Below are 13523 nucleotides of genomic sequence, written 5' to 3'. Positions count from 1 at the left end.
AAAACACCGCGATGAAATTAAGAAACAAGTGGGAAATATTCGTATAATTTTCCTTTGTGCATTGTTCCTAAAAAACCTGACGCTCAAGGTAACAAAAAGTGGAGAATGGTTATCGATTTTCGAAATCTGAATAAGATAACCTAGGGGATGCTTACCCCCTTCCACTTATAATCGACATTCTAGACTAACTCGACAGAGCCAAATACTTCAGTGTATCTGACCTTGCTAGTGGGTTCCACGAAGTACCAATGGACCCCAGAGACGCCGAAAAAACAGCGTTTTTCACCCCTGACGGTCATTGGGCATATTGCTGTATGCCTTTTGGGCTTGAGTGTGCTCCAGCAATTTTTCAACGTATGATGGATTCCGCATTGAGTGATGTTAAAGGTACAGAACTGTTTATCAATCTCGATGATTTCGTAAGTTATGCATCTTTGTTTGAAGACCATGAGGTACGGGTCCAACGACTCTTCAACCGCCTTTGAGAGGCTAGGCTAACTCTTCAGCCCGAAAAATTCAAATTTCTCGGCCCCGAGGTTAAATGTTTGGGTCACATTATCACTAAAGATGGTGAGAAAGCCGACCCAAAGAAAATTTCATCCCTTAAAAACGCTTCGGACCTCCGTAATCATACAGAAGCTCGAAAATTTATGGGATTAGCAAATTACTACAGACGTGTTATCGAAAACTTCGCCGGAAAGCAAAACCGATCACTGACCTTACCAGAAAAACTAAACCGTTTGTCTGATCAGTTGGTTTGCAAAAGGCTTTTGATGATATTAAGAACGCGTTATGCGAAAACTCATTCCTCGCATATCCAAACTTCAATCGACCGTTCATATTGGCAACCAGATCCTCCGATGTCGTTATTTCGGGCATCTTGAGCCAGGAACTGGAGAACGAAGGTCGTACGCCTGATAATTCCGATGGAAATATTGAGAAAATTTTCTCCTGTACGTCTAGAGTCTTGTAAGAGACTGAGACAAGATACACACAATGAAAAAGAGTGTTTGGCTTACCTTTATTGTAAGCCTTTCACCTTGTATAGAAGCAACCCTTGTATGTCTTGGTTGAAAGACAGCCAAGTGTCACCGAACAACAAATTAAGTAGAGATCTAAATTAAGCGAATACAAATTTTTGGTTATCGTTCGACATAAAATCTCAGAACAATATGCCGAAAGGTTGTCCTACAACTCTGAGGGTGGATCTCCAGATGAAATAGCTTCAAACCAAAAATCGGTCGAGGGAGCAGTGATGCTATCACTCAGGAAAACTTCTTGTTCTGACGAAGAAACCTTAGCAGCTGTAAAATGAGGAAGAAAACCCGGAAGCAAAAACAAACTTCGGGTCAACAACGCTCCACAACCTCGTGACACGATTGCATACCGGTTACGAATAAAACGGGCTACGGAATTGACACAAAACAGAAAAAAGATAAACTATTGTGAAATAAGTACGACGAAAACTGATGTCTCAGAAAGTATCGAAGACGACGTTTTTGAAGAAAATCAACCAGGGCTCTCTTCAGCATTTCAGGCTCCAGCCGATCCGGAATTGGAGATTGAGCCAGAACCCGAAATAGAACCAGAAGAAACAGATGAGGAGGAAGAGGAAGCAGTCCGACTCATGGACGATGAATATCTGCTAAACGAACTGGAGAAAAGTTCCAGCGATCGGGGGGATGAAAACTCTCCTGAAGCGATAAATCGACAACAAATGCGAAAAGATTTGAGAAAATCATTTATACGTTTCAATAAAGCCCTAGAAAAACGAGCGATTAATGTATCAGATGAAGAAGCAGATCGCACTGTTTGCCCAGACGACTATTACAATCCACTGCCTGTGGTCAGTCCTTAATTAGCCAAGGAAGTCCGAGAATATCTTGAAAAGGGCTACTTGTCGGAAGAACATAACGAATCTGAAGACTCGGATGAGTCCGAGGAAATAGAAGAAGAAGATGAAGAATTCCTTTGTCAAAATGAAGATATAGAAAGAGATGAGAACTCAAGTAAAGCCAGTTGCTCTGAACCAGAATTCCAAGTAGAAATACTCCCTGCAACTCGACAGACACCGCGAGCTGACGAGATTCGAGAGAAATATCTTACCGCGGGTAGAAGTCCGTCGACTCCTATGTGGAATAACACGGTGCTGAAAGCTGTGCAAGCAAATTGCAAAGAACTTGACTACGACGATCATAAAAAAAGCTTTTACTGGAAGGACGCAGAAAATTCTGATGATAATACATCTACAGTCATCGCGAGGCCATCCACTTGCCAAACGAACGTTGAAGATGTTTTTGCAGCTTCATCCAGTATGGCACACGCGGAAACGCCCAAACGTAAAGTGACAACCACAAGTAAAAATCTAGGACATGAAAAGATCTTGCTGAACGAGAATCAGCAGCCCAGTTAATTAAACCAAGACTCTGCAAATGATCGTACAATCATAGCGGAGAGATCTTCTCAATCAGACTAAACAGATGCCAGTTAATCTGATGAAGCCACAGTGATTCAAGTGGAAGTACGTGGAGAACAAGATGACGGAGATGCTCAGGTGAACGAATCTGACCTTCTCTACACTACTCAACCGGAAGCTGTTGACAAACAACTGGGGAATGAGCTGGAGATGATTGTTGATTTACCTCCTTAAATTCTGAATCAAGCTCAGTGGTAAGTCTTTGATCCTCCTTCCTCAGATATAGCTGAAGATTTGAGTGATCAACGCTATTCACCACCGGAACTACCTGATAATCGAATAAAATTCAAGGACAATCGAGATGGAATTACCTATGTGAGAGACCACATGGTACATTTCCTGTCTCTGGATTGTGAGTTGATGAAACCAGTTTCACGACTGTAGAGAGATCTCACTTTCATCAATCAGGAAGACCTGAAGACAGCTAAACCAAAAATGGGTGATGTATTGATCACAAAAGTGGGTCAGTGCTTTATCTTTACGGTCTTTGTCGAGAAAAATCATTTCGAAAAAATTGATTTAATTAATTTAATTGAAAGATTACGAAATTTAATAGTTCCATGTAAAAGCACGGAACCTACACGTTCCGCATAGCGAAACACGAGGACGTATTTGAAGATACAAACATTAAACCTTATACAAGAATCTGCCAGAAGAATAAACTCACTTGCATTAAATCAAAACAACCAATGATGATAAGCGATATTTCCTTCGAGCCCTCCGAGAAAATCTCTATTGATACTGTTGGACCACTTCCTATGACAAGGAGTGGAAACGTCCACATCTTGACTATTCAGGATAACTTTTCGAAAGCCGTAACAGCAATCCCGATACCTGATATCCGATCGACAAGTGGCAGAAGCCCTTGTTGATCGTTATATGTGCTATTATGGATGTCCGAGAGTTATCCTCTCAGATAAAGGTACTTCGTTTACCTCCAAAATAAGACAACAACTTGCGAAAGCCCTAAAAATCCAAAGATTGAGGACTTTGGGTTATTACCCCTAGTAAAATGGTTCTTTAGAAAGGAGCCATCAACTATTGTGCATACTTCCACCAAATTCACTCCATTCGAGTTGATGTTTGGTCGAAGAGCTCAGTTGCCAAATCATTTCCCCGATTATGCCATAATCAAAATTTATTCCAACTATCTCGGGACGGGTACTCTCGGTTGACGACGGTTTCGGGGACTGTCGAACTCCCCCACTAATTCATACAAGTGATCAAATGACATCAAATCACTCCACCGGTTCACCGAGTGATAATCAGTTGAATGCGAAGTCCAACTGGAATTTAAATTAGTTTAAGTTGGTACTAGTAGTTGTAAGATAGGTACTGATTTGCTGGTCACCAGAGCCCAAGAGGACATGACCGAGTCGCTGACCATCATCTTACGGCTCGAGTAGGTAACAGCCAATCCCAGCCGAGAGACGACTTATGGAAATTACCGCTAGTGGAAATGTCCGAATTTGACATCGGATCGTGATTTCGCCTACCGGACGATCAAAATCTTCGAACAGCTTAGTTAATGGGCACGAACAGCTAGAGCAAAGGATTTCACAGCAGATAGTAGCGTGGATCGAGTAATTATCATGAAAACCGGAGTGACTTTGAAGTGACCGACTGTCTCAAGTGGGAGTTGAAACTGACCGTCACAATGGGGATGACTGCCCGGTTAAGACCCTATCGAAGCGCCGCCAAGTGAGAAAGCCCTGAACGAAAGGCGGGAACCTGCGAACGAAAACAGACGCTTTTAAGGGTTGACTTCTTAGCAATTCAATTTGTCATCATTTGATTAACGTTGTAAAATAAAAGAAAGTTGACTTGGAATGGGAAACTAAAACTAAAAAATGATAAGAAAATCCATCACTTGACCCTGCGGGCCAGCCCTGAAACTTCCCGCTGTTTTGAACTTTTTGAGCTCAAAAAATTGACGTTGATATATTTTCGAGCTGTTCGAGCTCGAAAATACTTTTGTATGCCTTTGTTTAAAAAAAAAAAAAACGTTTCTTACCATTTTTTCTGAAACAAAATTCCTCGAACGAAGAAACTGACTGAGACAGTTAAGGTGGCAATCGACGAGTTTTATTGAGTTCTACTGCTTATCGGATTTTAGAATTGATTTATGGAATCGTTTTTGAGAAATTTTGAAAATACTAAAAAAAATTTTTTTTTTAATTCTTTCGACAACGGTTTCTCTTGTAAAAATAAACCGATTTTGATGGTTGAGGTGGCATTTGATGCGGCTTATGAAGTTTCAGAGCCCAGTGGATTTTGGAATCAATCCATCAAAAACATTAAAGTTATCCAAAAAAAAAAAATTTCTGGAAAAAGTTTATTTTTGGAATATCTCTAGACGAGCTCTACCAATCAAACTTAATTTTTTTCAGTTCTTAAATATCGACAAGCCGCGTCGAATGACACCTTAGCAAACAAAATCAATTCATCCGTTCAAAACTTATAGATATTTACATACGCACGTACCTACATACACTCGGACATCATCTTGAAATTAGTAAGGATAGCTTCCTAGAACCTCAAAACGTCAAGATCTTTTAGAAATTCGATTTTCAAAAATCAAACCGGTACCAATAACTTCCCATATTTTTGAAAAGGCCCTAGGGTTATAAGCATAGTGAATTTGCCCTTGACAGATATCGGCACGATACTGTGAGGATTTTCAAGTACTGATAAGATAATAAGATCCTGAAAGTTTCAGATCTCCAATCCATTTGGTATTTGGAAAAAAGCCAAATATGTAAAAATCAGACAAAATGAATATTCTCAGGAACGCACCAATTGATTGATTAGAATTTTGGATCTGTTTTGGGGACTGATGGTAGCTTCTAGAAAAAAAATTAGGAGCTGTATCGGTCGATAAAAACCTCGAAAAAATGGCACTTTTGTTTTAATTTCGATTTTTAAGTATAATACGATTCTGGCACAAATATAAAACCATTTTTTCCGAATTCCTCATTTGTTTTTCTATGGATATATAAGCTTTTCAAATTCTTAAAAAAGGTACGCCATATTGCAAAAAAATTAAAATCATTTTTTATGCTAATATTCACTTTATTAATGTATTTTATTTTTTAATCTTGATTTTTCTCGCTCACATATGTTATTTTATCTTGTTTAAAATATTCATTTCTCTACTGATAACAGTAATAAATTTTTTTTTGCCTACGTTAAACGTTATATATTTTAATCGCAATAAATATCTAGTAATTCTGTCGAAGATCTGTAGAAAAAATTCTTGTAATATTCAATCATTTATGTATTCAATCATGATTTATTTTGTAATAATATTGAGAATATTTTAGAAATTGTCGCTATTAGTCGTTGCGTTTGGTACATTATCGACTCAGTCCTGACGTCAAAAAAAAAACCACGTGACACAACAGGTAACACAAGTGTTGCTTATGATGAGAGGGATAGTTTGTTTATATTTTATTTATTAATCTAATAAAATGTCTTTAAATGAAACCGACAATGATAAGTGTTGAATTTGCTCAAAATTAGTTAAGAAAGTATCTGGAACTCGTAAAACCCTGTTAACAGAATAATACATTGATGAATTTTCTAAAGCCTTTGAAATTGACTTTTTCACTGGTGATATTGTTTGTGGCAAATGTCGCTTGGAGTTGCCTAAAAAAAAAGAAAGTTGATCCAGGTGTAACAAATGGCTCTGAAGATGAATCTGAATCTATCGTTAGTGAACTATTAGAGCGAACGGAGTCTAGTTTGTCACAAATGACATTGTCTCAGTCAAGTTCAGATGATCTTTTTTTTTAGAGCTAACATCACTTCTACCGATGACAGTACAGAGTATATTGAGGTTTCAATAAAAAGAACTATTTCAACCCATGGATACTGTTGTCTGTGCAATAATACTACTGATTTAACCGTTATTCCTCAAAAAGCCCGAATGCAATCATTTATCAAACGACGAGTTTTCATACCAGTTGGAGTCATTTGATAAATAAACGGTTCTATGATGAAGCTCTAAATCTCATATGAGTCTATTATAACTAGACCAGAATTTCGTCAGCAGAATTAAGTCACATGATGGAAAATTTTTCGTTGCGGAATTGGTAAGTGTCAATGAGAAATACTGACGCTCGAAGTGTAACTCAAGCACTAATAGTATTTGTAGTGAAGCTTCGCTCAGGTTATTCAAATAAGTTAATTTTCACAAGTTTGGAAAATGATAAGCAGTTAGTGTAAAAGTATTGTGAACGAGTCATCCAATCTTTTGAAAAAGACATTTTACCTTCGCGCTTTGGCCTAAATGCAGTATCCAGAAATTATCTTATTCAAAATCATACATCTGCAGTTGCAAAAAAAACTTCATGACGATTTGAATGACGAACTTATTTTGATTTGTGATGAGACCTATGCTCGTTATGAGAAAAGGTCTAATAATGAGTATCAGAGAAAGTCATATTCTCCTCAAAAGAAAGTACTACTGTGTAAGCCATTTACAATTTGCACAACTGATGGATATATAGTTGATATGCTCGGACCGTATTATGCTAAACAAAGGATGCTTCTATAATGCGGGACATTATAGATAATCCTGATGGTATATTATGCCAATTATTAGAACCTGACCATGCATTTGTGGTTGATCGTGGATTCCGTGATGTTAAAAAATACGTAGAAAGTAAAAATTATAAAGTATTAATGCCAGCACTTAAAGGAAAACAATAACAGCTGAATTTAATGCTTCAAGATATGTAACTAAAATGTCCGTAGAGGCAACTCATGGGATGGTAAAACAAAAATATCATTTACTCGATCAAAGAATTGACAACAAAATGCTTCAAAGAATTGAAAGATTTTTAAAAATTGTCTCATTATTACATAATATGTACAGTAAGCGTCTTACTTCCAACTCAGAGATTTTGGATGAAGTCGTCGAAACAATAAAATCACAAAATGATGTAAAAAATAAGTTAGCTAATGAAGTTCAACAAAATAGCTGGCAACGTAAAAAATTGCCGTTTCAAATGATTTCATCTGAAGTTTTAGAAGACTTTCCAGAAATGACGTAAAAGGATCTGCGAATCTTATTCACTGGTTCCTACCAATTGAAGCAGGCTGTGTCGTGATAAGCAGAAATGCTTGATGAAACAGGCAATCTTACTATTCAATACGTTAAAGATCAGTGAAACATACTCAACGCTCAATTCAATCCTGCCATATCAATAAAAAGGTTTATAGAGTTTTATTGAGTATAAAAAATGTTGCTCTCACGTCGATGCTATTGTTTATTATTTGTCACACGGGAGATATTTGACAAAGATTCTGAGGCCTGCTAAAATACTCATCAAATTATTTAATACAGAAAATGTTTCACCTGTGATTGAAGATGATAGTTCGGAAGACTGATGAAATGTGATTATAAATTTTTTTCAAATATACCTTTCAAACATTTGTTGCTATTTATTTATAATTTACTAACTAATATCTGTTTCTTATGTAACGAGTGTGCAATGTTTATAATATTTTAGTTAATATTCATTAATATCTTAAGATTTAACTTGTGATTTATAATTGAATATCTCATACGAAAAGAAAAGATATCTAAAAGCGAGAAAAATCAAGATTAAAAAAAAATACATTAATAAAGTAAATATTAGCATAAAAAATGGTTTTTATTTTTTCGCAATATGGCGTACCTTTTTTAAGAATTCGAAAAGCTTATATATCCATAGAAAAATAAATGAGGAATTCGAAAAAAATGGTTTTATATTTGTGCCAGAATCGTATCATAGCTAAAAATCAAAATTAAAACAAAAGTGCCATTTTTTCGAGGTGTTTATTAACCAATATAGCTCTTAATTTTTTTCCTAGAAGCTATCATCAGTCCCCAAAACATATCCAAAATTCAAATCAATCGATTGGTGCGTTCCTGAGAATATTCATTTTGTCCGATTTTTACATATTTGACTTTTTTTTAAATACCAAATGGATTAGAGATCTGAAACTTTCAGGATCTTATTATCTCATTAGTACCTGAAAATTCTCCCAGTATCGTGCCGATATCTTTCAAGCGCAAATTCACTATGCTTATACCGCTAGGGCCTTTGCAATTTTCTTAGCGGGAAGTTAAAAAGTCAAATAGAAAAGAATTTATCATAGACGTCAGTTCTTCTGTGGTTCAAAAAAGTCTGGGTATCTTAAGAACAATCTGACGATATGATTTAATTTTTTTTCCACGATCTTCAGAATTATGCAAAGAATGTTCTTTCGTAGTTCTTCTGTAGCTCTTCTCGTTTTTTCTTTTTATAATAAAAAGTTTTTGTTAAGACCAGTATTTTTACATGTAAGCAAACAAATACTGCACAGAAAAAACAGTACACTTAGTTCAAGAAAATTATTATCTTCCGAATTTTCTTTCTTGATTCAATAAAAATGAAACACTTGATTCAAAAACTTTTTTTTTGGTTCAAGACAGTAAATTCTCTTACTCCAAAAAAATTAATTTTTTAAGTGATATTAAAAATTTCCTGGTTCAAGCAAAGAAATTCCTGGCTAAAGAAAATAAGTCATCTCTCTCCAAAAAGTCAACGTTTCGAACAAAAAAAAAAGTTTAACTTTGGCCAAAAAACTTTTTCTTGCCCCGAGAAAAAAAATTTCTTCCTTCAAAAAATCAAAGGTTTGAACGAAAAAAAGGTTAACTTAGACCAAGAAATTTTTTCTTGCCCCAAGGAAAATATTTCCTTGCTCCAAAAAATAAACGTCTTGATTGAAAAAAAAAAAAAAAAAAAAATTCTTCGGCCAAGAAAAAATCTCTTGGCCCAAGAAAAAAATTCTCTTGCTCCAAAAAATAAATTGCTTAAGTGAAAATAAAAGTTGCTTGGGCAAAAAAAAAAAAAGTGCATGTGTTAAGTAAGCGAATAAACTAAAATGGATCTGGTTTAGGCGTGAGGAATTAAACAATTAAAAATTACCCAGTTTTTATCAACAAATAAATGAGCGACTTATTAACTCATTTACACCGTAAATTGTAGGAAATTGTAGGAAATTGTAGGAAAAAGCGAATGCGACAAAACAGACACGCGATAGCGAATGCAATTTCAGTGATAAGATTCGCGTATATAATTGACACGTGGTCAGAGCGATTATCTAAGCGGCAATTATTTATAATATAATTATAAATCACAATCAATTGATTTACTCTCATTAAATAGCAGCCTTAGTATATTGATTAAACAAAGAGAGAAATTAGCGTAGCGGGTTGATTTAATATCACACAAGAATTAATAAGTGAAGCAGTTTCAAGAGTATGAGGTAACAAGTAGCAAAGCACGTTGTAGAATCCCAAAGATGGTAGCGTCGTTGAGTCGTCGAGAAGCTTCGTTTCGACGTGGCAGCCTTGCTGCATATAATGAATTTTCCCATTGGCTTAAAAGCGCGCCAACAGGTAGCAGTTGATAGCGAACTCTCTCATGGGCTGACCAATATAAAACGAATTATGTGATTGGCCAGCTTGTAGCGGGTTCTCAGGACGTCTTGACACGGTCCTGAATTAGAAATTGTATGTACCGGGCCCAAATAGCGAGTGACCTGGCACTTTTCTGACCTTCAGTCAGTAGCGAGTTCGGCAACTTCTAGACTTAGCGGAAATGCACGAAGCTTGATTCAAATTAGTCAAGCTCGTGACTGAACTGCATGTATCAGTGTGTACATGCGGAAGAAGTGAAACTTCTTCGGTTCATATTTATTAAATACTATAATAAAGTTTTAGTTTAAATTAATTTTATGGTAATCTTTAGGCAACATATATATAATAAATGTTATTATTATTATTTTAAAGAGTATATTAAAATGTCATTAGAACGGAAAAAGTATCAGTACACTGTAAAAAATTTGCAGACTGAACGCAGAGTGAATCCAGAGTGGACGTGGAATTTATGACTGTTCATTCATTCACTCCTCTTTGGGGTGAATTATACTCCGAAGGAGGCTTTCAGAAAATATTAATTATAAAAAAAAATTACTAATACATAGTGAGCTCAAGTCTTTTAGATTTTGACAGTTGTATTGAGTTCGGAAATAATTACGAGTTCCCTTTCATATATTCACGCGAAATGATTTTTAAAAATTATAAACAGCTGATAGTAAAACTTGCACAAATATAATTCCACTGAGTCTCAAACTTTCGTATAATCTATATGATCATATCATTTAGATGACTATAACATAAGATAAAATTTCATAATGCACCGAAAAATCAAATATTCCCATAACAACTATCTCATTATAGCTATTCAATAATTTAATTTTATCACTATGTATTATATGTACGAAATTATAATTTAGTGAGTTACTAAAATATTTTATGAATAAAAAACGTAATATTTTACGTTAAATTATTAATATCTGAATAAATTATTTATTCAAATAATTAATCAATAATTATGTTTCTAATTAACAGATGTTTCTATTAAATATTAATTTATTTAAGTATTAAAACGCCGGGCCGGAGTGAATGAGGATTGAAATAAAATCCGCAACAATCCGAAATCACTCCATTCATAAAAAAGTCCGTATTCACTCCGAATGCGAAGCGTTTTTTTTAAACTCCGGAACTTCGAGTAACGGAGTGAATTCAGATTTGAGTAAAATCTGTATCCAATCTGGATTTACTCCCAATTTTTCGCAGGTTGTAAACAAAATTTCCATTTTCAATAAATAATGAATTCAAAATATTTTATTGTCTATTTCTACAAAAGTATTGTTATTATTGCTCTATTTCAGTTATACTTTTGGGTGTTTCGATATGGACATTTGTTATTGAAGGATAACGATAACGAATAAGAACAATATAAGTTTTGCCCTAAATATCATATGAAAATTTCAGGAACACTCCATCGATTGTTGTATTTAATGTCGTTGTTAATATCGTCCTGTTATTTCCTAAAGATAGACTCCAATTATCTTTTATAAATTAAATCAATTTTAATGGGTTGTGATTTTTCTCATTAAAGTTTTGCTCCTCTTTAAGGGAAAATGTCACTGGACTTGTCTCTCACTTTCAAATAATAAATGGGGCTATCTTTGTCGCACCTGTATAGTTAATGAGAATTTTAAAACAATTTTTTGGAAAAGCATTAGAATTTTGGAAATTACGAAATTTTTAGCTCTTTATTAAGGTTTTAAAAAACGCTATGAACTCTCTATTTTAGGTTGGCAGTGATTGTCCGTGAATTTAATTGAATCGACAATAAGTTGACATTACCGGTTAAGGATCTTTTTTTAAAAATTTCAAAAATGTTCATAGATTTTGAGTTAATCACGAAAAACTGAGTGCCATTATTTTTTTTCTTAATTTGGTATTAACAATTGAAATTTTTTATGGGCTAATACATCCTTGAGAATTTTTTTTTTAGATGTCATTCTAAATCAAGTGAGCTATTGCTCATATTTTTGAGAGCTTTATCAAGAATTTTCGCGTTTTCGAACTTGTTGACTAGCCTAATAATTTTAAAATACAAACTTATAAATCGCTATACCACACTTTGACTATGATCAAAACCCGCTAATTTTACCAATGCGCCCATATGATTTAAATACACGTAAACAAACTAAATGTCTGGTATGTACTGTAATATATATATATATATATATATATATATATATATATATATATATATATATATATATATTAGGATGCTTCGTTTCCAGCAAAAGTATTACTTTTGTTGCTTATCAAGCAAAATATTGTTTTTTATGCAAAAAGAAAAATTCCTGCCAGGTTTGAGCTCTTATTTCCAATCCTAAGTACTTTCCATTTGATTTCCAAGATTTCCCATTTTAAATGAACGTAAATTAAATTACTTTTTTCTCAACTTTCTAATACTCAACTGTGTTTTATGATATCAACGCGGTTTTGGTCGGAAATTGTAAGGCATTTGGTGTTCTTCAAAAGTGCCCACAGTATCTTAGTTGTAATTCCAGGTGTTTCACTGATGTCCGCTGAGGAAGTCTATGGGCACTTTTGAAGAACAGCAAATGCCTTACAATTTATGAACAAAACCGCGTTGATATCATAAAACGCAGCTGTGTATTATAAAGTTAAAAAAAAAGTAATTTAATTTACGTGTATTTTAAATCGGAAATCTTGGAAATCAAATGGAAAGTACTTAGGATTGGAAATAAGAGCTCAAACTTGGCAGGAACTTTTCTTTTTGCATAAAAAACAATATTTTGCTTGATAAGCAACGAAAAATATTGTTGCCGGAAACGAAGCACCCTAACAAATATACAAGCAATATAATTTAAATAATGCAGAAGTCAGCAAATGTGGAATAATTTTATAACTTTTTTAACATAATAAATTATTGAAAAAAAGTATTTAAAAATGGTGCTCCGATAGTTTTTTTAATATTGTACATCTACAGTATTTTTTCTTCTCAAATTGATTTTATAAAAAAAAAAAAATCCGAAAATCGTTAATTGTCTGCTAACTTCAGAATCATTAATTAAAACCCCAGTTTGAAAACCAGGCCCTTATTTTTGCTATGAGTTATTTAATCTTTTCCAGTAGGTAGATGAAAATTGCCAGTATCGTTTCGAATAGCCACTTCAGCTTGAAATTGTCAGTAATTTGACATCAGGGTAATTTTTGCTCAATAAGGAGAAAACTTTTTACAAAAAAAAAACGTCAGTAATGATAAAATCTACTATTCTAGAAAGGAAGCAAATTTATACATAAAAATGTCTACAGTTTGAGGGTAAAAGAAATACTCTAGAATATAAATTCTCAAGTCAAATTAATAAAAAATTGATGTAAAAATTTGCCTTAAAATTGACGAAAAATTTTTTCTAGTCAACTTTTGAAGTGAATTTACATTCTACTTTGGGAGGTAAATTTACATCAAATTGTACAGCAAGTTTCATATAAACTGTCGTTAAAAACGGAAAAGTCCGAAGTTGATGGACATTTCTCGACAAATTCAAGGAAAATTTCGCTAAAGGAAACTGTGCTATTAAGGTTATTATCAATGAATATTTCGTGTTAAATAAACAGATAGAA

General features: G+C 34.1%; 1 protein-coding gene across 1 annotated transcript; it reads left to right on the top strand.

Annotated features, from left to right (window-relative positions):
- The first annotated feature begins 248 nt into the window (after window positions 1-248).
- LOC128668470 (uncharacterized) lies at window positions 249-2650 on the top strand. The gene is made up of 4 exons (XM_053741549.1): window positions 249-387; window positions 1479-1846; window positions 1892-2408; window positions 2508-2650. The coding sequence occupies exons 1-4, from the start codon at window positions 249-251 to the stop codon at window positions 2648-2650; spliced, it is 1167 nt and encodes a 388-aa protein (XP_053597524.1).
- Window positions 2651-13523: the final 10873 nt, after the last annotated feature.

The sequence above is a fragment of the Microplitis demolitor genome, chromosome 8, assembly GCF_026212275.2.
Source record: "Microplitis demolitor isolate Queensland-Clemson2020A chromosome 8, iyMicDemo2.1a, whole genome shotgun sequence".
Lineage (NCBI taxonomy): Eukaryota > Metazoa > Arthropoda > Insecta > Hymenoptera > Braconidae > Microplitis > Microplitis demolitor.
Note: the sequence above shows the minus strand (reverse complement) of the source record. Positions and strands in the feature narration are given on the sequence as shown.